We start from the raw sequence: 21,826 nt of genomic DNA on the forward strand, positions 1-21,826 counted from the left end.
ATATGACCGTCTGCTCAAATACTTGAGTGCCTATTACATGCTTAACACAATCTTAAATAATACAAATGGAAGATGCACAGCTAAGTCATAAATGGAGGAATCAAGATTCAAAGCCATCTCAAAAATCTACACCAAATCTCACAGGACAAAATTTAACTAGAATACCTTTAAGTCTTATGCTGAAGTTCAAGAAAACCAAAGGCAGAGTGGCCTCTGGAGGGGAGACAGCAATTGTTCGTGCACAGGGTTTGGTCATTTTATGCCTTGTCTTCAGTTTAATGAGATGCAATAGTGTGCTGGAGCTGCTTAAAAAAAAAAAAGGCAAAATTCTAGATTGTACTTCATGTGATCCAGATCCAGGCATCATAGCTGGTCATCCCAGTGAATGCCGGAAATGCAAAGAACCTTAAAAGATTGGATTGTCCAATCCTTTCATTTTACAGATAAAGAAAACAAGATCATAGTGGGAAATCTATCCTTCCACAAACATACAAAAAATTTCAAATGTTCTTCTCAAGTATATAAAGAAAGCCCCTTTTCTATTTACACTACCATGACACAGAATTTAATAAACTGAAACACAGGGCAACGCTGTATCATTCGGTTACCCTACACTGAGCACCTGCCGCAGGCCACACATCAAGCCAGCCAAGCCCTGTAAACATACAAATGAACAGGGACAGTTCCTGGTACAGCTTAATCTAACGCTATCTTAATTCCTCCATTTATTTGTTCAAGCAACATTTACTGACATCTGTTTTGTCACAGACACTTGAGAAACCGAGATGAGTAAGAGTCCCTGTTCTTAAAGATCTTACAGTCTAACAGAATCTAACTAGTGAGGAGAGAAGCTAAACAAGATGACAACACAGGTTGGAATAAGAAGAATTAACAGAATGCTACTGGAGCATAGAAGAGGAGCTCTTATTTTAGTCAAGGAAGGCTATTCAGAAGTGGTAAGTACTTACCTTAAAGGATAAGCATCAAGTAGTCCAGTTGAACAAAAGATACATTTCAGGGAGAGATCTACAAGTTTTTAAATGATGTTTGAGTACCGAGTGCTTATAAGGCCAAGACAGGAAGTAAGACTAGTGAAACAGACAGGGGGCAGATCATAAAAACCCTTTTATCTCACGCTAAAGAGTCTAAACTTTCCTTTAAAAGCAGAAAGAAAGCTTTTTGTTTTTGTTTTGTTTTGTTTGTTTTAAAGCAGGAGAGTGACACAGATAGCTCGTTGTTTAGAAAGATCACTCTGGCTACAGTTAGAAGACAGACTGGGGTGAGGGGGCAGAGGGAGCATAGAGAGTGGGCAAAATAGATTATTTCAACACTCCTGTAAAGAAGAAATGAAGATGAAAACTAAAACAGTAGGAAGCCTTGGGAACAATGAGATAATGTATGTGAATACAAGTGTGGACCAGGTATACTGAAAACTACTTAAAATTCCAAGTACTACGCGAGTGCTGAATTCTGTGTTATAGGTATTAAATGGCTTCAGTACAAACTATGTCTTCCTGTATTTTGTTTACATATGCTTAAGAGATGGTGACTTGGGAACACGGTTGTAAAAGCCATGTGCTTATATAACTAGCTCTCACCAATGGACCCATAACACCTAGCAAAAATAGCCAAGGAAAGCTAAGGAATAGTAATTAGTGATTCTTCTCCCACGTTTCTGCTGTACTCCCTTCACCTCTCAACACACACACGGCCACCACATTTTCAAAGCAAAAATCATCAATTTAACAGTTCAGAGGGAATACTAGAATAAGGAGTTAGGAAACTGCATACAGTGATGGAAAGGGAAGTGTCTAGGCTGGTGAAGACAGCCTTAAGTATGGGCAAGCCTGACACTTACAAGAGGGAGTACAGATCTCCGTACGATGCAGTTACATCCTGATAAGCCCAGCAGGTTAAAAATATCCTAAGTCAAAAGTGCATTTAATATATCCAACCTACCAAACATCATCACTTGGCCTAGCCTACCTTAAATGTGCTCAGAACACTTGCATTAGCCTACAGGAGGGCAAAATCATCTAACACAAAGTCTGTTTCACAATGAAGTGTTGGATCTCTCAGGCTACTTACTGAAAGTGAAAACCAGAATGGTTGTGTGAGTTGTTTACCCCCATGATCACATGGCTGAATGGGAGCTGCAGCTGCAGACACTGCCCAGCATCAGGAGAGAGTATGTACTGCCTATTACCAATGCAGGAAAAGGTCAAAATTCAAAATTCATGTGGGGGCATCACAGCTCAGCGGTAGAGAACCTGCCTAGCATCCACGAGGTCCTGTGTTCAATCCTCAGTATCTCCATTAAAAAAATGAATAAACTAGATTACCTTCCTCCTCAAAACAAAACAAAACAAAAACAGGGGGGAGGGGAGAAAAAAATTCAAAATTCAAAGAATGATTTCCCTGATTGTACACTGCTTTCACACCATCATTAAAGTCGAAAATTCTAAGTCGAACCATTGTAATTTGGGGACCGTCTGTATACTTGATCTTTGCCAGGCAGAATTTGGCTGATGGGCATAAATTACAGAGAGGCAACTTTCAGCTTGAAAAACAACTCTTCCATTACCAACATAATGAAGAGTCGATAGTCTGTATGTTATACAATCAAAGACCTTCAAACAAAGGAAGAATAACTTCTGACAAGGGTAAGACTAAGTAAAAGGTTCGGCTGGTTAATACATAAGGTCCCTTCCAACTCTAAGAGCAATATAGAATATGGTATCACCTTTAAGAATGGAAGAAGTCAGAAATCCATTCAAACATGGTGAAGATTTACTGTAACATGGTATCTCAGAACTGCAGCACTAAAAGAAATCTAGCGGTCTTCAATTTTGACAGGAGAACACTTTCCAAACAAATCTTAAATGGAACTCGACATATAGAACATATAATATCAGTATTTAATAGTATAAATCAATTTCATAGATTCAAGTTTAAGTTACTTATTTTTAAAGCTAAATGACATAATCAATCAGGTAATTGTGATTTGAAATTAGAGAGTATTTTAGTTATATCAGCAACTGTTTATTTCTGTCCTGTATTTTACAGCAGGGAACCATTTTTTAAAAACTGGTTTATATAAATAGAAACAAACAGTAACAGTTTCATAGTTTGCCTGTCATCTCAGGGTATTATTTAAATAAACTGATACAAGAGCATGAAGGAATAGCAGAAATGTTTGTTTCAAAGTTAAATACCTTCAATATCTAAAAACTATGTACATTCTTATAATATGTAAATGTGACTAGAAAAGTGGGACAGGAAACACAAAAACTTGTAGTACACATTAAGCCAATATTACAATATTACCACTTAACAATGTGGCACCTACTCACTATTATGAACTGAACACCTGAGCCTTGCCTAGAATTTATTAAGCACAGGACCTGTGTTCCACAGTGTGTTCTGCAACAGTGTACACACTTTCTATTAGGGGGGAAAGAAAAGACCAGACTAGAAGAGACAATCTTCACCTTTTAAATCAAGTATACATTTATAAGCAATGTAAATATATACACAGAGATGGTAGAGAAACTTTATTCTGGTGATGTCCAACTGGCAGGTAGGACATTACATTAGAATGTACATGTCATTTTAAAATATATTTTAATAGATAAAATACATCTTAACATTGAAATAGTAAAATAGGTATAGAATCTCAAATAATTCCGTGAAAGTTTTATTTTTTTGATATGAATAACTTTAATAACATGGTTTTATTTATTTATTTATTTGTGTATATATTTTTTATTTAAGTATAGTCAGTGTTGTGTCAGTTTCTGGTGTACAGCATAATGCTCCAGTCATACATGAACATACATATATTCATTTTCATATTCTTTTTCACCATAAGTTACTACAAGATACTGAATAGAGTTCCCTGTACTATATAATATGAACTTGTTGTTTATCTATTTTATATATGTTTTAGTTAGTATCTGCAAATCTCAAACTTTCAATTTATCCCTTCCCACTCCCTTTCCCCGCTGGTAACCATAAGTTTGTTTTCTATACCTGTGAGTCTGCTTTTGTCTTGTAAATACATTCATTTGTCTTTTTTTTTTTTTTAGGTTCCATATATAAGTCATGTCATATGGTATTTTTCTTTCTCTTTCTGGCTTACTTCACTTAGAATGATGATCTCCAGGTCCATCCATGTTGCTGCAACTTCTGTGAAAGTTTTAGAATCTATACTTTCCAACTGGAAAAACAACTGCTCTAGTTTTATAGACAAACTGAACATAGCACATTCCCAATATAACTGTTACATACTAGAATCAAATTTGTTTCATAAAAATAAACAGCTTTTACAATGTTTTTCTTTTTATTTCAATGTATTTATTCGCTATTTATGAAATTAATATTTCCAAAACATGAACAAGAGAGCACTTCAAAGACAGGGCTATGATTTCTAAGTTCTACAGCAAATTCTATACTTAAGACAAACTTTTTAAAGTGTTAATCAACTAGTGATTTAGAAATGCCATTACCTTAATGCACAGAAAAATGAAAGCAGCAGCCTCTGCCTAGGTAGTATTTACTTTCTCATTACGCAAGACACAGTACATAGGGCCGAATAACTCATGTCTGCCTCCTGCTTTCTTTCTAAGCTCAAATACAGGCATATATTTCAGGAAAGCCACTTTGGGCTACCTTTTAAAACACACCACCACACAAGCAAATGTATTTCTAAACGTCTGTCTGCTTTTGCTGATACAGATACACGTTGGGATTTGAATATTTAGTCATAAGCTTTTCTGGGACTTAATGGATGAATCTAATTCTAATTCTGTCAAACATTCATGAACTTCTAATAGAAAGCTAAGTAATAAGTCATCAAATCTCCATCTTAATTGTGAGATATAAAGTAACAAGTATTTCAATAGGTTGGTTTGATGGTAGAAAGCAGGTCAGCAAGTCAGTACTAAAGGCGCTGAGATCCAAGGGTGTACACCAGCCAAAGTTGGGACTTTATTAATCCTCAACTAGGGAGATTTAGAATCAGCTAAAGACAGGGCTGATCTCGGCACTGGGTGTTTAGAAGCCAAAGGAATATAATGTAAATAAATAGTAATACTGGAAGAAAGAGGGGTCTGCTACCACTAAAAAGAATTCCAAAAAAATTTTTTTTTGAGTATCAGGGGCAGAATGCCTGGGGAAAAGAACAGTTAACTTCCTTGCACTGAACAGGATGGCTTGGATACACACAGAGTAAACTGTGTTGCTGCCTGAGGGGAAAGAACAGTTTCAACCCTATCAAAGAGAACAGAGGCACCCCCGTGTTCCAAGATGCAAGTCGGCAAGGACACTGCACGACCCTTTCCTCTCACTGACCTTTCCTCCTCTGCCTGTTCCCACTCGACTAGACACCAAATCCAGAAACTTCTCTAATCCCACAAGCTCTCCCACATGAGCACCTGGAGAAGGGTAACATAGTAACTGTATGTTTTTGGTAAAAAAAAGATCCAAAATCCACTTAGAGACTGAGAAAGTAAGGAAACGAAGGGCTCCAATCTCTGAGGACAGACAAAAGCCAGCATAGTTGCCAGTTCCCTCAGCCTCGAGCCCAGACATCACCTCATCAAGCCAGCACCCTCCAGTCAGACAAGCCTCACAGAACAGGAAAGGGTCCACTTCCCAAAATGGTCCCAGGGCAGCCTGGTTTCATCACACACCCACCCAGGTCTGACAGCACCCAGCCCAGAGGCCGTACTGGCCCTTTAAGGAAAGCAACTGCGAAGACCTCCGTCATCCACCCCACCCTCAAAAGTCCCACAGCAGATTTCAAGAATCACTGGGCACCAGTTACCTGCTCTGCCTCTGGCACATCTCTTCCAGTAAAGAACACCGGCAATTCCAAGAACGTGAGTCAAAATAAAGATGGTTGGTGGTAAATAAGACGAATCTAAGAGAGGCATTTCCAGGCCCGTCCTCTCTCCTTCCGAGTTAGCCACAAGCCCACAGTGCAGCACAGCTCTAAATGCCTTTCTCCTGAGGTTACTGCTGTCCTGTACTATCAGCACAGAGGCAGAGGCCCGCAACTCAGTGTTGTCAGAAACTTCCTGGCGGCTTCTCCTCCATCTCGCCTCTGCTTTTCAGCAGACAGTAGTAGACAGGGAAAAACTGTACAGTGTGTCTCAGACAAAGCCCAGGAAACAACTGGCCAAAGGGGGAGGGGAAAGGGAAGGAGGAACCAGGAGAGTGAAAAGGGGCGCCTAAGCTAGTGCTGAGCTGACTCAAACTCTATCTTTGGCATCCTCTGTTCAGCTTAAACAAACAAGCCTCAGACCCTTCTACAAGAAGGGAGGCTGTCAGAGGACGTCACACTCTTAACTTTCCATTCCCAGCCTGGCTGGGATGGAGCCAAAAGAAAAAAGTCACAGAAGCACTAGGGAACCACTCGCAGGGAGGAGGCAAAGTACTCAAGGATGCAAAATGTCCACAAGTTCCCTGGCACAGTTGGAGGGCAACCCTTCCACGCGCACAACCTGGGAGGAGGTAAGGGACCTGAACATCACTACAGAGAGCAAGTCACATAAAGAGCAAGCTCCATGAAACAGACCTGATGTCAGGCATGAGGAAGATCAACAAGGAGAGCAAAACTGCTCCACAAGTGTGCTTCTCAAGAATTGAAAAATCCACTGAAGTTCTACTAGCTGCCCTAGGGGGCATCAGGATACTCAATGACAGCAGAAGACAATGCCTTCCACAAAACTAAGGCCTGCTTGCAAATGAAAACTTGATATGGACATTGTAGCAGCAACTGGAAACACTTTAACACTCACATACCCAGCAGGATGACTAAAACTGAAAAAAGATTGATAATACCAAGTCTTGGCAAGATATAAAACAACTGGAACCCTCATACACCGCTGGTGGGGGTGTAAATTGGCCACTCTGGAAACTACTCTAGAAAATAGTCACACACATACCGGGATGACGAAGCAATTATCACTCCTAGGTACTGACCCAAGAAAAATGAAAACAAGTGTACACACAAAAACCTGTAAGAAAATGTTTATAGCAGCTTTATTCAAAATAACTAAAAGCTGGAAACAGCCCAAATGTCGATCATCTGGTGAACTAATAAACAAATTGTGGTGTATCCACACAGTGGACTACATACACCACAGCAATACAAAAAGGGGCAAACTCCTGATACATACAAAGCATAGCTCAATCTCAAAAGCATTAGGATAAATGAAAGAAGCCAAATACAAAAGGCTACATACTGTGTGACTTCATTTATATGATATTCTAGAAAAGCAAAACTACAGAGACAGAAACGAGATGAGTGGTTACCAGGGGCTCAGGGTGAGGGAAGAGAACTGACTACCAAGAAACACAAGAAAACTTCACAGGCTGATAGAATTGTTCTATATGCCAATTGTGATGATGGTTCCATGACTGTAAACATTTGTCAAAACACAACATTGTAGACCCCAAAGGGTGAATTTTACTGTATATTAAGTTACATTTCAATAAACCTGGCAAATTTATTTAAAGAAAGAAGCCTGCACAACCTAAGCTGAACATGCAAAGTTCTTGCAGTGCCACTGCACCTCTCTTCATCTACTTTCCTATGAAGAGGTACTTACAAAATGAAGTATGGATACACAGTAACACAGAAGACCCAATGGCCAAGAGTACGTCCAACACCCATCACTCAGAGAAGGGTTATAGCCTCATCTTTCTACCAAACTAGCTCTTTATTTATTTCTACAGTGCCTTTTTACATTATGGTATATAAACATGCTGTATTGTCACAAATAAGCTTTAGAAATGTAAACTGCTTTAATATCTCTAAAGTTATTGCCCCCTTTTTAAATAAAAAAGAAGGGTTTTAGATTTGAACAATCTACTAACCAGAAAAATAGCAAAGGGCCCTTGATGAAGGAATTAATACAATATGAATGTTTTAATCTGGCTTCAAGATCATCTATAATTTTGTGCTAACCTACATTTCATTCATCAAATATTTACTATATACTATGTGCCAGGCCCTGTTCTAGGTACTGGAGACACAGTAGTGAACAAAACAAAGACCTTGCTCTCATGGGGCTTATATACTAGTAGAATAGTGGAAAACAGAAAATAAATACAAACAAGCAAATATATAGTTTGTCACATAAATGCTATTCAGAATACTAAAGGAGATGAAGAGGAGAAAGGGAGCCAGAGGAGGGGATGTTCACAATTTTATGTATAGGATGGTCAGGGAAGACTTCTCTAGTAAGATGACATTTGAGCAGACCTACAAAGTAGGAGTCAACAAGCCATGTGGTTATCTAGACAACAAACAAAAGAGCAAGTGCAAAGTCCCTGAGGCAGAAGTAGGCTTGATGTACTCAGGGAACATTAAGGAAACTAGAATGGCTGAAGCTGAAAGAGAGAAAGGGAGTGTGAGGAGGTGAGACCAGAGAGGGAGCTGGATCACTATGGCTGCATAGGCCATTTGTAAAGACTTTGGCTTTTATTCTAAATGAAATAGGAAACCTTTGGAGGGTTTCATGTAATACAGTAATGTGATTCAACTCAGGCTTTAAAAGGATCACTCTTGTTGCTATATTGCTATTGAGAGGCAACAGCAGGAGCAGGGAAACTAGTTATAATGCCATTACAATAATCCAGATGAAAATTGGTAGCTAGAAATGATGATAACTGAGACCCAGGTGTGGTGGTAGAGATGGTGAGATGTGGTCATATTCTGGACAAATTATAAAGAATCATCAGAATCTGCTGATAGATTGGATGTCAGGTGAGCAGGGAAAGAACAGAGTTGAGAATGACTTCCAGGTTTTGGGCCTGAGAAATTAAAAGGACAGAATTGCTGAGAAGGAGAAGGCTGCCAGATAAGTAGAGGGTTTGGGGTTCACTGGTGGTTGTAGTTGCTTGGGTTTTTTGAGGGGAAAGGGTAGGAATTCCCTTTTCATATATTAACTTTGAAACGCTCAGTAAACATTTTAGTGGAACTCTGAAAATGAAGTTAAACATATGAATCCGGAGTTCCAGGAGAGACCCAGGCTGTTGTTTTAAAATCAGGAAATTAGCTGAGATCACTTACGGAATAAACAGAGAGAGAGAGAAGAGGTCAAGTTCAAGGACTAAGCCCTAGGAACTCTACAACATCAGATAAGGAAGAGGAAGAACCACCAAAGAGATTCAAACAAGAAGCCAGTGGATTAGGAAAAGAACCCAAAGAGCATGCTGCCCCAGAAGCCAGGAAGTGCTTTAAGAAGTAGTAACTAAACTGTTACCGTGTCATGATGACGACTGAGAACTGATCGCTGAACTTAGCAATGTAGGGGTCGCTGGTGACTCGAACAAGGGCAGTTTTGATGGCACAGCGGAGAAAAGGCCTAACTGCAGTGATTCAAGAGAAAAGGGAGGAATCAGTGACAAAAACTAAAAACAACTCTTTTTAGGAAGGAATTTTGCTATGAAAGGGAGCAGAGAGAGGGATGGAGGGTCAAAATAGAAATTTTCTTGACATGTGAAATGTAATCACGTTTGCTGAAGGAAATAAGCACTAGGGAGAAAAAAATCAATGGTGCAATCTAGTGGAGACTAAGCCAGAGCTTGTGCTGGAGCAGAGCTCTCTTGTGAAACAGAACACATCATTCACTCATCCCACTAAAAGACATGGAGCATTAATCTAGACACAGTGGGCACAAAGATGATGACGACACACCTCTCATCATGAAGAAGCTCCTGTGGTGGTCAAAGAAGACAGGCTTGCTTGGAAAGGAAGCTAATATTTATTGAGCAGCTACTAGAAAGCACCTTCACATCTGTTACTTCAATGTAATTCCTATAATATCCCCTAAAATATCCTTATTTTATAAATCAAGAACCTGAGACTCAGAAAATTCATTTTGCCCAGAGTCACAAAGAGGATGAACCAACATCTGAACTTTCATCTGTCTGATTTCAAATCAATATATTTTAATCACACTGTCTCCCTTTGCTGAAAAGTGCTGGCAACATAAGTATGCTAACTTGAAGCTAAACAATTTTAGATATTTATATGTTTGGAAGACTTCCCCTTTATAAGACTTAAAATAGCTCTACTCAGTTCTAAGGAAAGAATCTCAATTTCAACACAAAACATTACAGTGCTAGTGATGTCTGTGCTATCACTGTATAGCACTTTTTGCAATCTTATAAATATCTTCACCATATTTTCATTTCCCAAAGGGAAAGCCATTTCTCCAACTTATTCTGCTACCCGAAGCCACTGCAAAGCTGCCTTAATTAGAAAATCACACATCATGCTTGCACCATTCAAAAATACTTAGAAAATTTGAAGGAAAAAGAATCTGAAGCACTCAAATATCAAGATACATTCTGAATCAAATATCAAGATACATTCTGAATCTACTGTACTATTAGAGAAGATAATAAAAAGAATCCAAAGTAATTTACTCTTTATAAGATCTTTATAAAATGATATTCTATGCCTTGGATACACCCATTTTTCTTCCCATGACAGGTAAAAAGTTTGTTTCCAGCCTTTGTGTATATGTATCAGTGCATGTTTGAAGGAAGAAAGAAGGACAGGGAAACTGCCTTTGTGAAAATAATTTCTTCACTCGGCAAAACTAAGATGGATCTGTGCGCTGTCATTTACAGGAAGTGGTTAGGAGCTGGAAGGGTGGAGCGACTAGTTTTCTTTTTAGAGATCATTTATTATACAAAGAACAGCCATTTAAAGTCATATTTAGCACCCCCCAGGATATCCCTTGCTAACAACCAATGGGAAGGGCTCCAAACCACCAAAAAGCCGAGCAGAAGCAAGACTCTGAACTTCGTTAAGACTTGAGACCTGCCTTTTTATCAGATTACTTCACTCACAAACATTTAAGATGGTCACCCACAACTGTTACCCACAAGAAATCTCAAAATAAGGCAACATCTCAGGATAGCTTTAGTGTGTGTGACTGATATGAAATCAAGCCTATGAGAAAGGAGGCTGCATTTTTATTCAAAATGCCATGCAGTTATTCTTGGTCTCAAAATAACTGACATCCACAAGAACCAGAACTTTAGCAGATACAGACTGAAAATAAAGACCTATCACGATTAAGACTGAAATCTAGAAAAATAATGTTTACAAAGAGAGACTTTTCTTAAAACAATAAATATCCCTGAGATTAAAATTTTGGTAGAGAGCCTAGGATCTGACTGACTGACAGGACTGGAAACCTTGAGTTCCTGGGAATAGTAGGTCCAGGCATCAAAGCCTGGCCCTGAGCATTTGTCATCTGCTTCCTCCCATGATTCCAGAAGGCAGAGGATATGGGCTTCCCGGAAGCTAGTCAGGAGACATCCATGGCTCCCATCTCCAAGGTTTAGCAAAGTCTCAGAATGCCTGCAAAGAATTTTCTACATACCCAAGAGTCACTAAATACAATACAGTTAGGAAAATATTCAAATTTCTTGCTCAATAACCTAGATGCCATGAGCATCTTAGTAGCATGGTAATCACAGGCCCAATCTGAAGCCAGACTGCTTGAGTTCAAATCCAGACTCTACTATATAGGTCACATTAGCACCTATGGGCAAGTTACTTAAATGACTTCAAGGAACCTCAATTTCCTCATCCGTAAAACGATGATAACAATAGTACCTGTCCCACAGAGTTGTATGAAGATTAAATGAGTTAATTCATTTAAGGTGTTTAGATAGTACCTGGCACACAATATGTGCTCAATAAATATCGCCTATTATTACCATAATTTGGAGGAACAGCAAACAAACTACATCTGATCACGAGACTTCTGAACACTGCTCAGACTGTACAAAACCTTGGTAAACTGATAATTTACCAAAATTACCAAATCTAATTTACTTAATCCTAGTCTCCAACCTGCCAATCCTGTCCTCACTCGCTGTGAGATTAATCTCCCTGAAGCATGCATAATGACTGGTATATCTTAAATGCTAAATACATGCTCATTTGTAATTTCATTCTAAAATGTTCGATTCCCCACAGTTAGCAAATTAAGTCCAAAACTCTCTGGCTTTACAATATTTCCCTCACTTACCCTGGAATGTATTTCCTTCTCATTTCCACATGCCAAAATTCAACTCCTATGGACCAGTTTAAGCCAACACTTCCACAGATTTTTCCCTGCTGACTCCCGGTTAGAAGTAAACTTCTCCTTCCCGTGAGCTTATATTATACTTCATGTTTCTCTTTACTGACATTTAGCACTTTCTACTTTATAATATAGTCGTGTGTATATTTTTACTCCTTCACTAAAGTTTTTGAAGCTAGATGGGTATCTGCTCTCCTGTATAAAGTCTCATCACTAAATAACCATTTGTGGAATGAGTGAATAAATGAATGCACGAATGAACGGAAGAGCAAGAGGATCTGAAGAGCAAGCACTGTGAGGGCCAGGAGTACAAGGGGGAAGCGTACGAGAAAGAGCAAAACTGGGTCCAACAAACTATGACAATTCCCAAAATACAAGAATTCCTTGAGAATGCATCTTTTTTGACCACAAAAACATATACCAGAGAGCAAGTGCCTAGAAAACTATTCCTCTTTATAACAGGAATAACTCGATATGCTCCTCCAGACAGGCCCAGTAGATAACATACACTAATGAAGGGGCTAGGCCATTTTTTTAAAAACGATTTTATATTTTGCACATTTATTGCCGGGCAACTTTTAATAGCAAACTTCCAAATCTACCTGCGAGTTTAAGAGAGAAAGTTAATTTATTGATTCAAAAATTCCACTTCTAGAAGTCTCTCCAGATACGGATTCTGTCCAACAGCCAAACTCTCCCCAAGCCCCATTCTTCTCTTTCCCTCTCTCCTCCTCGTCCCAGAACTCTAAATTTAACATAATCCGTTAGCCAAACTTAGACTCAGAATCTGATAACAGCTAGATGGTTTCTAGCTGTTATCTTTGAACCAATTACTTAATCTTTTTAATCTTCAATTTCCCCATCTGTAAAATGAGGATAATAAAATTACCTCTCCACAGTGTTACAGTGAGGATTAGGTGAGAAAATGGATGGATTATTCAGCTCAGAGGAAGAATTCACTATTAACTATTTTTTTTAAAATTAAACATTCCCTCATTAATGTTAAATATTATTATTGTTCCCACACTGGAGCATTTATGCCCTAGCAGAGCATCAGGTCATCTTCATAGCCAATGCAAGGAGGTAAGTCAAGGTAGAGTGTGTGGTATTTAACAACTCCACATCACCAACTCAGTGAATAAGACAAACTGGGCTTCAATAGCACTGTTTCAAAAAGGAAAAAGATAAGAATATTTCGTCAACCTTATATCTATATTACCATTTTAAATAACCCCTCTCTTTGGAGTTCTGACCATTTCCATCAAAAAAATAAAATAACAAGATCTAGCTCTTAAATTTTTTCCAGGATACTCTGAGAGTCAGTATCTTAAGTAAATGGAAAAAAGAAGATACAAGAATAAAGAAGCCTTATCTGTGGGAGCTGCTTCTGAATTTGGCCAAGGTTTTTATTTTTGTCCAGAAATATCTATCATTCCAAATATCTATCATTCCAAGCACACTGAAGGAGAGTTAACATCTTACTCGAATCCTGCCTAAATGCATTTTTTAAGTGGTTTTCCAAATAAAAACAAAAAAATGGTCTCAATGGGAAATGTCTTTTAGCATGGTCTGGCTAAGGAACACGTGATCAACTCTAGTTTTCCTGAGACACCCCAAATATCAGAGAGCAGAATGGGCATGTAGCTGACAAAAGGGGTTGGGAGTCAACAATGAGGAAACAGGGCAGGCTTGACAACCAGTAGGCAACAACATTCAAGGCTCAGGAGAAGAGTCCAGGCCATGTCAAGAGGTAGGTAAGAGAGACCAACTTGAACTATTTATCCATGGAAACCAAGCTTTGCACACAAACAAAGAGCTAATTTTAGATCTCTCTGAGACAGTTTTCCAGATCCTGGCAGTAGCCCTAAATGAAAAAGAGGTAAAACTTGCCCCTGAAGACAAAGACAGACTTGTCAGCTTCTTTCCACTTGCAGACCCTTGGAGCTTGCTCCAAACCCTAATCCAGTACAAAAATCATTTTAGCTTTTCTCAGGAGAGTCCACCACCAGGCTCCACTTACCTTCTAACAACACCTTCTGCTCTCATGACCCCTTACCAGGATCCAAGGACCAAAGTCAAATGAAACATGTCTAATGGGATCTCCCCTGCTAGTATCACTTCATTATTATGCAGCCCTAGGGAAGCTACTTAATGTTTCTGAACTTCTGGTTCCTAGTATGTACAATGTGTATATAAACACCTGTTTCTCAGTGTTGCTGTCAAGATTAAATAATGAATATATGTAAATTATGTAAGTACACATCAGATGCTTAATAAACTGTTTTCCCCTGTCTCCTTCCATTTTCTTTAAAAATTGCTCTTAAAATCTTATTCATAAAACCAATTCCATCTCAGCCTTTATTTCTTGCTTCACCTACTGGCATTTTGAATAATCTGCTTTTCAAATACTCAGTAAGTTCACAAAGTTCTTAATGCAAGTCCACATCTTTTGTTTCTGCTCTAATATGAAAAAATAGATAGTACTCACTGTATAAAAAGGCCACAATAAAGACAAGGAATCTATTGGTCTATTCCAGGATTAGTGACAGATTCTTTCCTTTAGAGCTTAATACCCCAGTGACCCCTACTGGACAAAGATAGACGTAGAAGACTGAAGTTCATAACCAAGACAAAGAGATTCTGTGACTGCTTTATTCTAGTGAAATTCTCACACACAGAACTTTATTATACAAGATCAAGATTGCCTCGAAACCCATATATACCCATAACACAGAAGACAACAAAGCTAAGTCCACTCAGCTTGTTCCTTTCACAAGAAACATTACCACAATTCGGTTGGCTTACTGGCTGCCCCAACTGGATGTCCAGTATTCACATCTCTGTAATGAGTCCTTATAGAGAAAAGAGCAGGCAGAGAAGGAACAGTCACCGGCACACAACCCCCACCCCCACTAGCCTGCATTTTTTCCATTCCCTGAGCTGACTCACTCTCATCTCAGCCCAGACTCCCTGCCTTCAGTCAGGGCCACTATGTGTGTCTGGTGAGTAATGCATCCTCCCAGCTGTCTCTGACTTAACAAGTAATAAAAGGAAGTATGGGTAACAGTCTTAATGGAAGAGAACACCCACCCTGTCCTGGAAACAGGGATAGTTCCTCTCAACCCCCTGCAGGGACTCAGAGCTATAGTGAATTCCCTCCAATGGCAGCCAGGTGGCAATGAAAAAACAGGCAAAGGCAGAAACACCACTGAGTACAATAAATTTTTACTCTCTAAGATCTGGGGACCACAGCTTCTATTTTTGATAATACCAAAAGTGATGGGCATGAAGTGGAGCCTACCCCAGCCTACTGGTCAGTCACGGTTCATTCCACCATACACTGCTTATCTAGCAATAGCTTTGCCCAATGGAGACTGCAAGCCAGCACCAGACCATCTGCTATTATGTAGCCCTATATTGTGAGGCAAAGCCCTGATGAAAACCAAATCTCAGAGGAGGAGGCAGCCTCTTAAGCACCTGCCCATCCATCCTCAAGTGCCTCAAGTCGGGGGTGAGGAAAAGAATGGCATCTGGCTTTTGTGATTAGTGGCTGGCACACATGATATTCAACAAATCCTAAACAGACAATAGTTGTAGATCAACTTTCTCCTGATAGATATTCCTGGAGTTTCTAACCCCTTAGACATGACGAATCTATGGCGCTATCTCAAATATTCTGGAAATGACTGCCAAGAGCTAGATAACTCAGGGAAATCATCAATTATCAAACAGCAAAATTTTAACTAGGACCTAGCTAAAGTGGGCCTGTCCAGTCCTGTATGCACCCTACTACTGAAAAAGAAAAAGAATCACCCCCAAATACATTATATCATTGACTTAAATTTTCCCCCCTGAAATTAGGGCATTTGCCAGTACAGTTGCCTCTATTTTTCTCACCTATAATCTGTGGGTCCCTGAGGCCTTGGAAGAAAACTATTATCCAGCTCAGTTTTTGACAAAACCCAGAAAACTCAATATCCCGATTTGTCAAAAAAAGAAAAGAAAAGAAAAGAAAAAGAGAAAAAGAAAGAAATTACCTATGACAAAATTCACCTAATTACTCAGGACCAAAAGATATGTATAAAAATTTTCAACAAGAATAAAACAGTAAGTGCCCTCTCTCTGGTTAGTTAACCCCAGATTAACCAGAATATTTAATTAAGCAGATGTCAGATTTTATGACTACACTTAGTTAGCAATTAGAGATCTAGACAATGAGGTTATAGTTCTAATTCTGCTGCTAGCTTATTATATGACTCTAGCATCACTTAATCACACTGGATCTGTGTATTTATTCATAAAATGAGTTGACATTCCAGATCTCTAAATTCTTTTCCACTTCTGTGGTTCTGCGAAATATTTAGTTGCCTATAATTGTTATCAGCAACAAAAAATTTACAACCAGTCTTACATTATCCTTTAAGAGCTCACAATCTAACTAGGGAAGTGGCATATGTATAAATAATTATAGCATAAGGCAGTATATGCTTTGTCATGAGAGTGAGTGGTAAGACCACAAGAATCCAGAAAACGGAACTTTAGGAACTCAGTCAAAAGAATGATCATTTCCAGCTGGAGGAAGGAGGGGAAGAAAAAAAAAGGCTTCCATTCATGGGGCATATAAACTGGGCCCAGAAGAATATGCAGGATTTCAATAGTCTGAAGTGAGAAGAGTAGACATTCCAGGAGGAGAGATGCCACAAGCAAGAGGATGGGAAAAAGAAAATACAAGTGAAGCTAGAGCACAGAGTTTGTATACTTGAGAGAGAGAGAGAGAGAGAGAGGTTGGAAGATTCACTTCTGCCCACTTTGGGTTACACGTGGCAGACTTAATATGCACATTTACCTCTGTTCCTTTCTGAAACCTCAGAAAAATGAGAGTAAAGGAATAAAAATGGCACAAAACCACTGAAAAAAAGAATGAAAAAATCAGCAAAAGTTTGATAAACTGGAGAGTGGAAAAATAAATGGTCACTAATTTCAATTTCAGCTTTCTCTTTCTGCTAAGTGCTTGTTGGGGACGGGGACCAGTAAGAGACAAGGTCAAGAATGCTGCAAAACTCCAGAAAGGCTCAGGAACTGGAAGCACTAGGTACCTCTGAAGGCTTGAGGGGAGGAGAAGGAGAGCTGCAGGGGGAGGTGCAACACAGACTGATGAAAGTCTTCAGGTTCATAAGGTCAGAAGCAAGGTGCCTCACTGAAAACAGGAGTATTAAGTGAAATTTGACATAATGAACAACAAGACCCTCCCCCTGCCCTATTGTCCTGCTTGGCAACCCCAGAGCTCTGGCTGCCAGGCTAAATAGGAAACAGGCCAATTCCTCCCTGGGGAAATGGACCTCCCCTACCTGGTCATTCATTAGAGCATACCAGTCAACAATCAGCTTTTTTAGGGGTTAATTCTTAATTATGAACATCACCAAGAAACATCAGACATAAGAGAGTCTCTAACACGAAAGAGAGAAACCAAATGAACAAATAAACAGCAGTTTGAAACAGAGACAATATTGGAAGCGGAGGAAAACATTGAAGGGGGGTGGTCATTGATATTCTCAAAGAGCCCTAAAAGGAAATATTGCTATAAAACAAGAACAAGTCCATAAAAAAGGGACATTCAGAGAATAAAGGGGAAAATGCTTAGAAATAAAAAACATGACAGCAAAAATTTCTAATTTTTGTTCACTATAAATTAGAACAAAAAGAGATAGAGAAAATATAGAGAGGAGGACAGAGGATCCACCAATGGAGTCCATATCCAACTAGTAGAAGTACCAGAAGGAGAAAATGGAAGAGAGGAAATTATCAAAGAACTAGTAAATGCAAGATGTGTTTTCAAGCAAAGAAGACCCACAGAGAACCCAACTCTGTAAAAAAAGATTTCATCAATGCACATCACCATAATATTTCAGAACACCAGGGATAAAAACAAAATCCTAATAGCTATCAAAAAGAAAACAGACCACAAACAAAAGTCAGGAACCAGAATGGCACTGAACTTCGCATCAGCAACAGAGCCAGAAGGAGGAACACCTTCAAACTTCTGACGGAAAGTCATCTGTAATCTAGAACTCTATACCCAAACTCTTCATCAAATGAAAAGTAGAATAAAGATACTTTCAAATAAGCAAAGACTCAAAATATTAACCTCTCATGTATCCTTTCTCAGGAAGCTAGTCTAAGACATTTTCCAACGAAGAGATAAACAGTCCAAGAAAAATTATTGCATGAGATCCAGGAAACATGGGATCTAACACATAAGAGAGGTGAAGGAATTTCCCAGTATGATGGTGACGGGAAGTCTCAGAGTGATACTTACGAAAGGCTTGAGTTAAAGAACAGAAAGCTCTTGGGGGATGTCTCCAAAGAAAATATTGAACCATATTTGGTATGTTCCAACATACTGAGAGTTGTCTTAGAGTCCCATAGGAGAGTGGGGAGATAGGTACGCAGAACAGTAAACAATGATAAAATAGAACAATTACTGATTCCAGGAAAAAAAATTTTAAAGTTGGCCAAAAGAGGATAGGTAATGATAGGATACTGTGTGGCTCAGTTTTAAACAGTATTTATATAATTGTAACCATCTAAATATTGAACACCAGGCAATGGTAATAATGTATGACAATAGAAAGAAGGAGAGTGAGTGTGTGTGTGTGTGTGTGTGTGTGTGTGTAAAGGGGGCAGGAATGGAAGAACAAAACCCTAATTTCCTATAGTAGAACATCAGCAGATAATGCCTAAAACTGAAAAATCAAGAATCACTAGTACAAGATTATATTTAAGTACAGTGGAAAATACTAAAAGAAACAGCTAAATGACTTAGAAGCAGTTCTCAGAGGTGGGAAGGGATAGAACAAGAACTATTTTTTGTTATAAGCCTCATAGTAATATTTGACCTTTTTAAAATAAGAATAAATATAATTTTGATTAAAACAATTTTATAGAAAGAAAGTTGGGCTGGATTATGAAAGGTCTTAAATGATGAGTTTGGATTTTGTCCTGCAGGTGATAATGAGCCCCTGCTAAAGGAGTCCTTTTCCTCCTCCACCAAAAAAATCAAAGAGATGTTTGGAATCTCAGTTCCCATACAGATTCTTTTAACATTCTGGTTAACTGGTATGTAAGAAGAGTTCTCCTTTACCACTGCTCAGCCTCACGGTTAGTGACCTTGAGCTCCCAACCAAAGGGAGAGAGGACCTGCACATATTATGGGGCAAGTACAAAGAACATGTTCAGGTCAAGACTGCTGCTTCTGCTCAGTGAGCCAAGTGGTGATTTCTTTTTTCTTTTCTTTTTTATTTGCAGAGGGGACGTAATTAGGTTTACTTATTTGGTTTTTTAATGGGGGTACTGGGGATTGAACTCAGGATCTCATGCATGCTAAGCATGTGTTCTACCACTTGAGCTATACCCTCCCCCAGCCAACTGGTGATTTCTGAAACAGTGTCATCACAAATTATCCTCAGGGGGCTCCCAAATCAAACACACTCTAGAGAACATTTTCCCTTGGGTTCTTTGGCACTTCAGGTTAAAAGTCTTTTCTAATGATTTGTTATTTCATGGAGAGATACAGAGAGAACACAACTAACAGGGAGAAGGGATGCTGCCAACTAGGGCCTAGGAAAGTTCAGCACCCTCTCTAAGAAACAAGTTGTCTGATTCATGTTCTTCCAACCCTACTCCAAATGTGTAGTCCCACAGTGCACCTAGCAGTATTGTTCAAAACCAGAACTCACAAGCAGGCAGATTAAAGAAAGCAGCACCGAGTAATAAAGTTTTCCTCCTTTCCTTTTCCAATTTTAGGGTTTTTTTATTTGTTTGTTTTACTTTTTCTTCTTGCTTATGATACATCCTAAAAAGAGGCAATATCTCCTGCTTCTTGGCAGTGTCCTATGCTACCTAAAAGCCCTTTCTTCATGCCACTTTCAGATGAACGATTCATAAAGTACAAAAGCAACAATTGATATTGCTAAGCCATCTCTTCCCAGATATTCCTTGAGACCTGAATCCTGAGGCAGAATACTACCAATAAATACCCTCTGTTACATCTTTTTGTAAAGCCTCCAACCTCATAATCACACAGACTAAAACATGGTGATGACCAGGGGCACTCCTTACAGTCTTAATACAAATGGAAGCCTGCACACCTAACCAACTTTAGTGCTTTGCAGTATGAAAAGATACCAAAACTTATCTATCTTTCCTCTTGACTGTAGGTTTCCCCCACTTATCAGCCTCATCCATACATACCAAGGAGGGCACCCAACTCAAAGGAAAAGAAGAGAGAAGAAACTTAACTAAGATTAGAGCACTGGAGGGAACCAGAGTACTTTTGGCAATAAGCTAAAGTCCCTGAGATCTGACCTTCTGATATCTAGGCAAGTGCCTGGATCTAATATTATCAGGGAAATTGCCATACCTCAAGCCACTATGTGATTTTCAATTCTCAGACACAGACCCTGTGAGCCACGGAGCTGATGCACATTGTGCAAGAACCCATACACACCACACTGTGTATGAAATAAGTCCATGACTGGCACAGGATGTCATGAGATGTCTCAGTGAGATACAAACACAGTACACCAAGGCAGGCACAGACTTGACCACAGGCTCTGAAGGCACCGAGCACCGCCCACACCAGGGCTCATGAAAAAGGAACTGAAAAACAGGTGACGTTTCTTGTGATCTATGCCAGTCACTCATTCTGACTACCCAAGCAACCATACTATCCAACACGATCCTCCAGCACCTCCATCAAGGTTCTTGTCTCTACCTGCTCCTCTGACATCATCTTGTCATTATGTTTTCTTTGAAATTCCTTTGATGAAAAATGAATCATCTCTTCTCGCCAACACTGACCTAAGCCTCTTCCAGGCAAGTCATTCTCATTTGCCAATGTTCTGGGGGCAGGGCGCCACCCAGCGGCTCCTCCAGCTATCTCCATATCTCCCAGGAAAGAATGCCTTAGAGCAAGATCAACAGCCTGGAGGAAAAATGTACGAAACGAAAAGTCAGGTGGAGCTGGGAATGGGGCATGGGGCCCAAAACATAAACTGTCTATTCCAGTGGGACACATAGTTGAAAGGATAAATGAGAACTGGGTAGGGCACAGGCAGTCACGCTTAAAACTTGGAGAGGCTTCAACCTTAGAGCATTCACCTTAAAAGGTTTGGTTCCCCACACAAAGTGCCATCAGCTATTCTCCTGTAAGAAGTAATTGCAAACCTAAATTTCTTACCTTGAGGCTTTGGGGCAAGAGTAACCTGCCCAGTGCTCAAGACAGTGATGTTCCAATTTAGAGATTCACGGCGGCAGGGATTAAAGGGTCAAGTGCAAACTGACAAAATCCTGTTCAGACATACAAATCACCTTAAATTTTTTGGATAACAGCTTTATTGAATTTCATTCACATACCATACAATTCACCTTTTTAAAGTATATAATTCAACAGAAGTATATTCACAGAGTTGTGTAAACATCACCACCATGTAATTTTAAAACATTTCATTACTCCCAAAAGAAACCATTAGCAGTTACTTCCAATTCCACCCCTCAACCTCTGGCAACCACTAGTCTACTTACTGTTTCTATGAACTTGCCCATTCTGCATAATGGAATCATACAGTATGTGGTCTTTTGTGTCAAGCTTCTTTCACTTAGCAGAATGTTTTCAAGTTGTTGCACATGGCATATTTTCAAGTGTGATC

At 39.3% G+C, this 21,826-nt stretch overlaps 1 protein-coding gene across 10 annotated transcripts in view; it reads right to left on the minus strand.

Moving 5' to 3' along the window:
* Window positions 1–21,826, minus strand: part of MACF1 (microtubule actin crosslinking factor 1) — a 300,927-nt gene that overhangs the window by 218,084 nt on the left and 61,017 nt on the right. For 3 of the 10 annotated variants that reach the window (XM_072974710.1, XM_072974709.1, XM_072974707.1), the window contains exon 1: window positions 5,828–6,061. The exons of 1 other annotated variant lie outside the window; for it this stretch is intronic. In XM_072974710.1, the coding sequence (XP_072830811.1) occupies window positions 5,828–5,936 (109 nt within the window). In that variant the 5' untranslated portion in view covers window positions 5,937–6,061. Of the gene's footprint in view, window positions 1–5,827; window positions 6,063–21,826 lie in introns of those variants that run through there. 6 more of the 10 variants (XM_072974712.1, XM_072974711.1, XM_072974715.1 and 3 more) reach the window with 4 other exon arrangements.

This window comes from Vicugna pacos, chromosome 13, assembly GCF_048564905.1.
Source record: "Vicugna pacos chromosome 13, VicPac4, whole genome shotgun sequence".
Lineage (NCBI taxonomy): Eukaryota > Metazoa > Chordata > Mammalia > Artiodactyla > Camelidae > Vicugna > Vicugna pacos.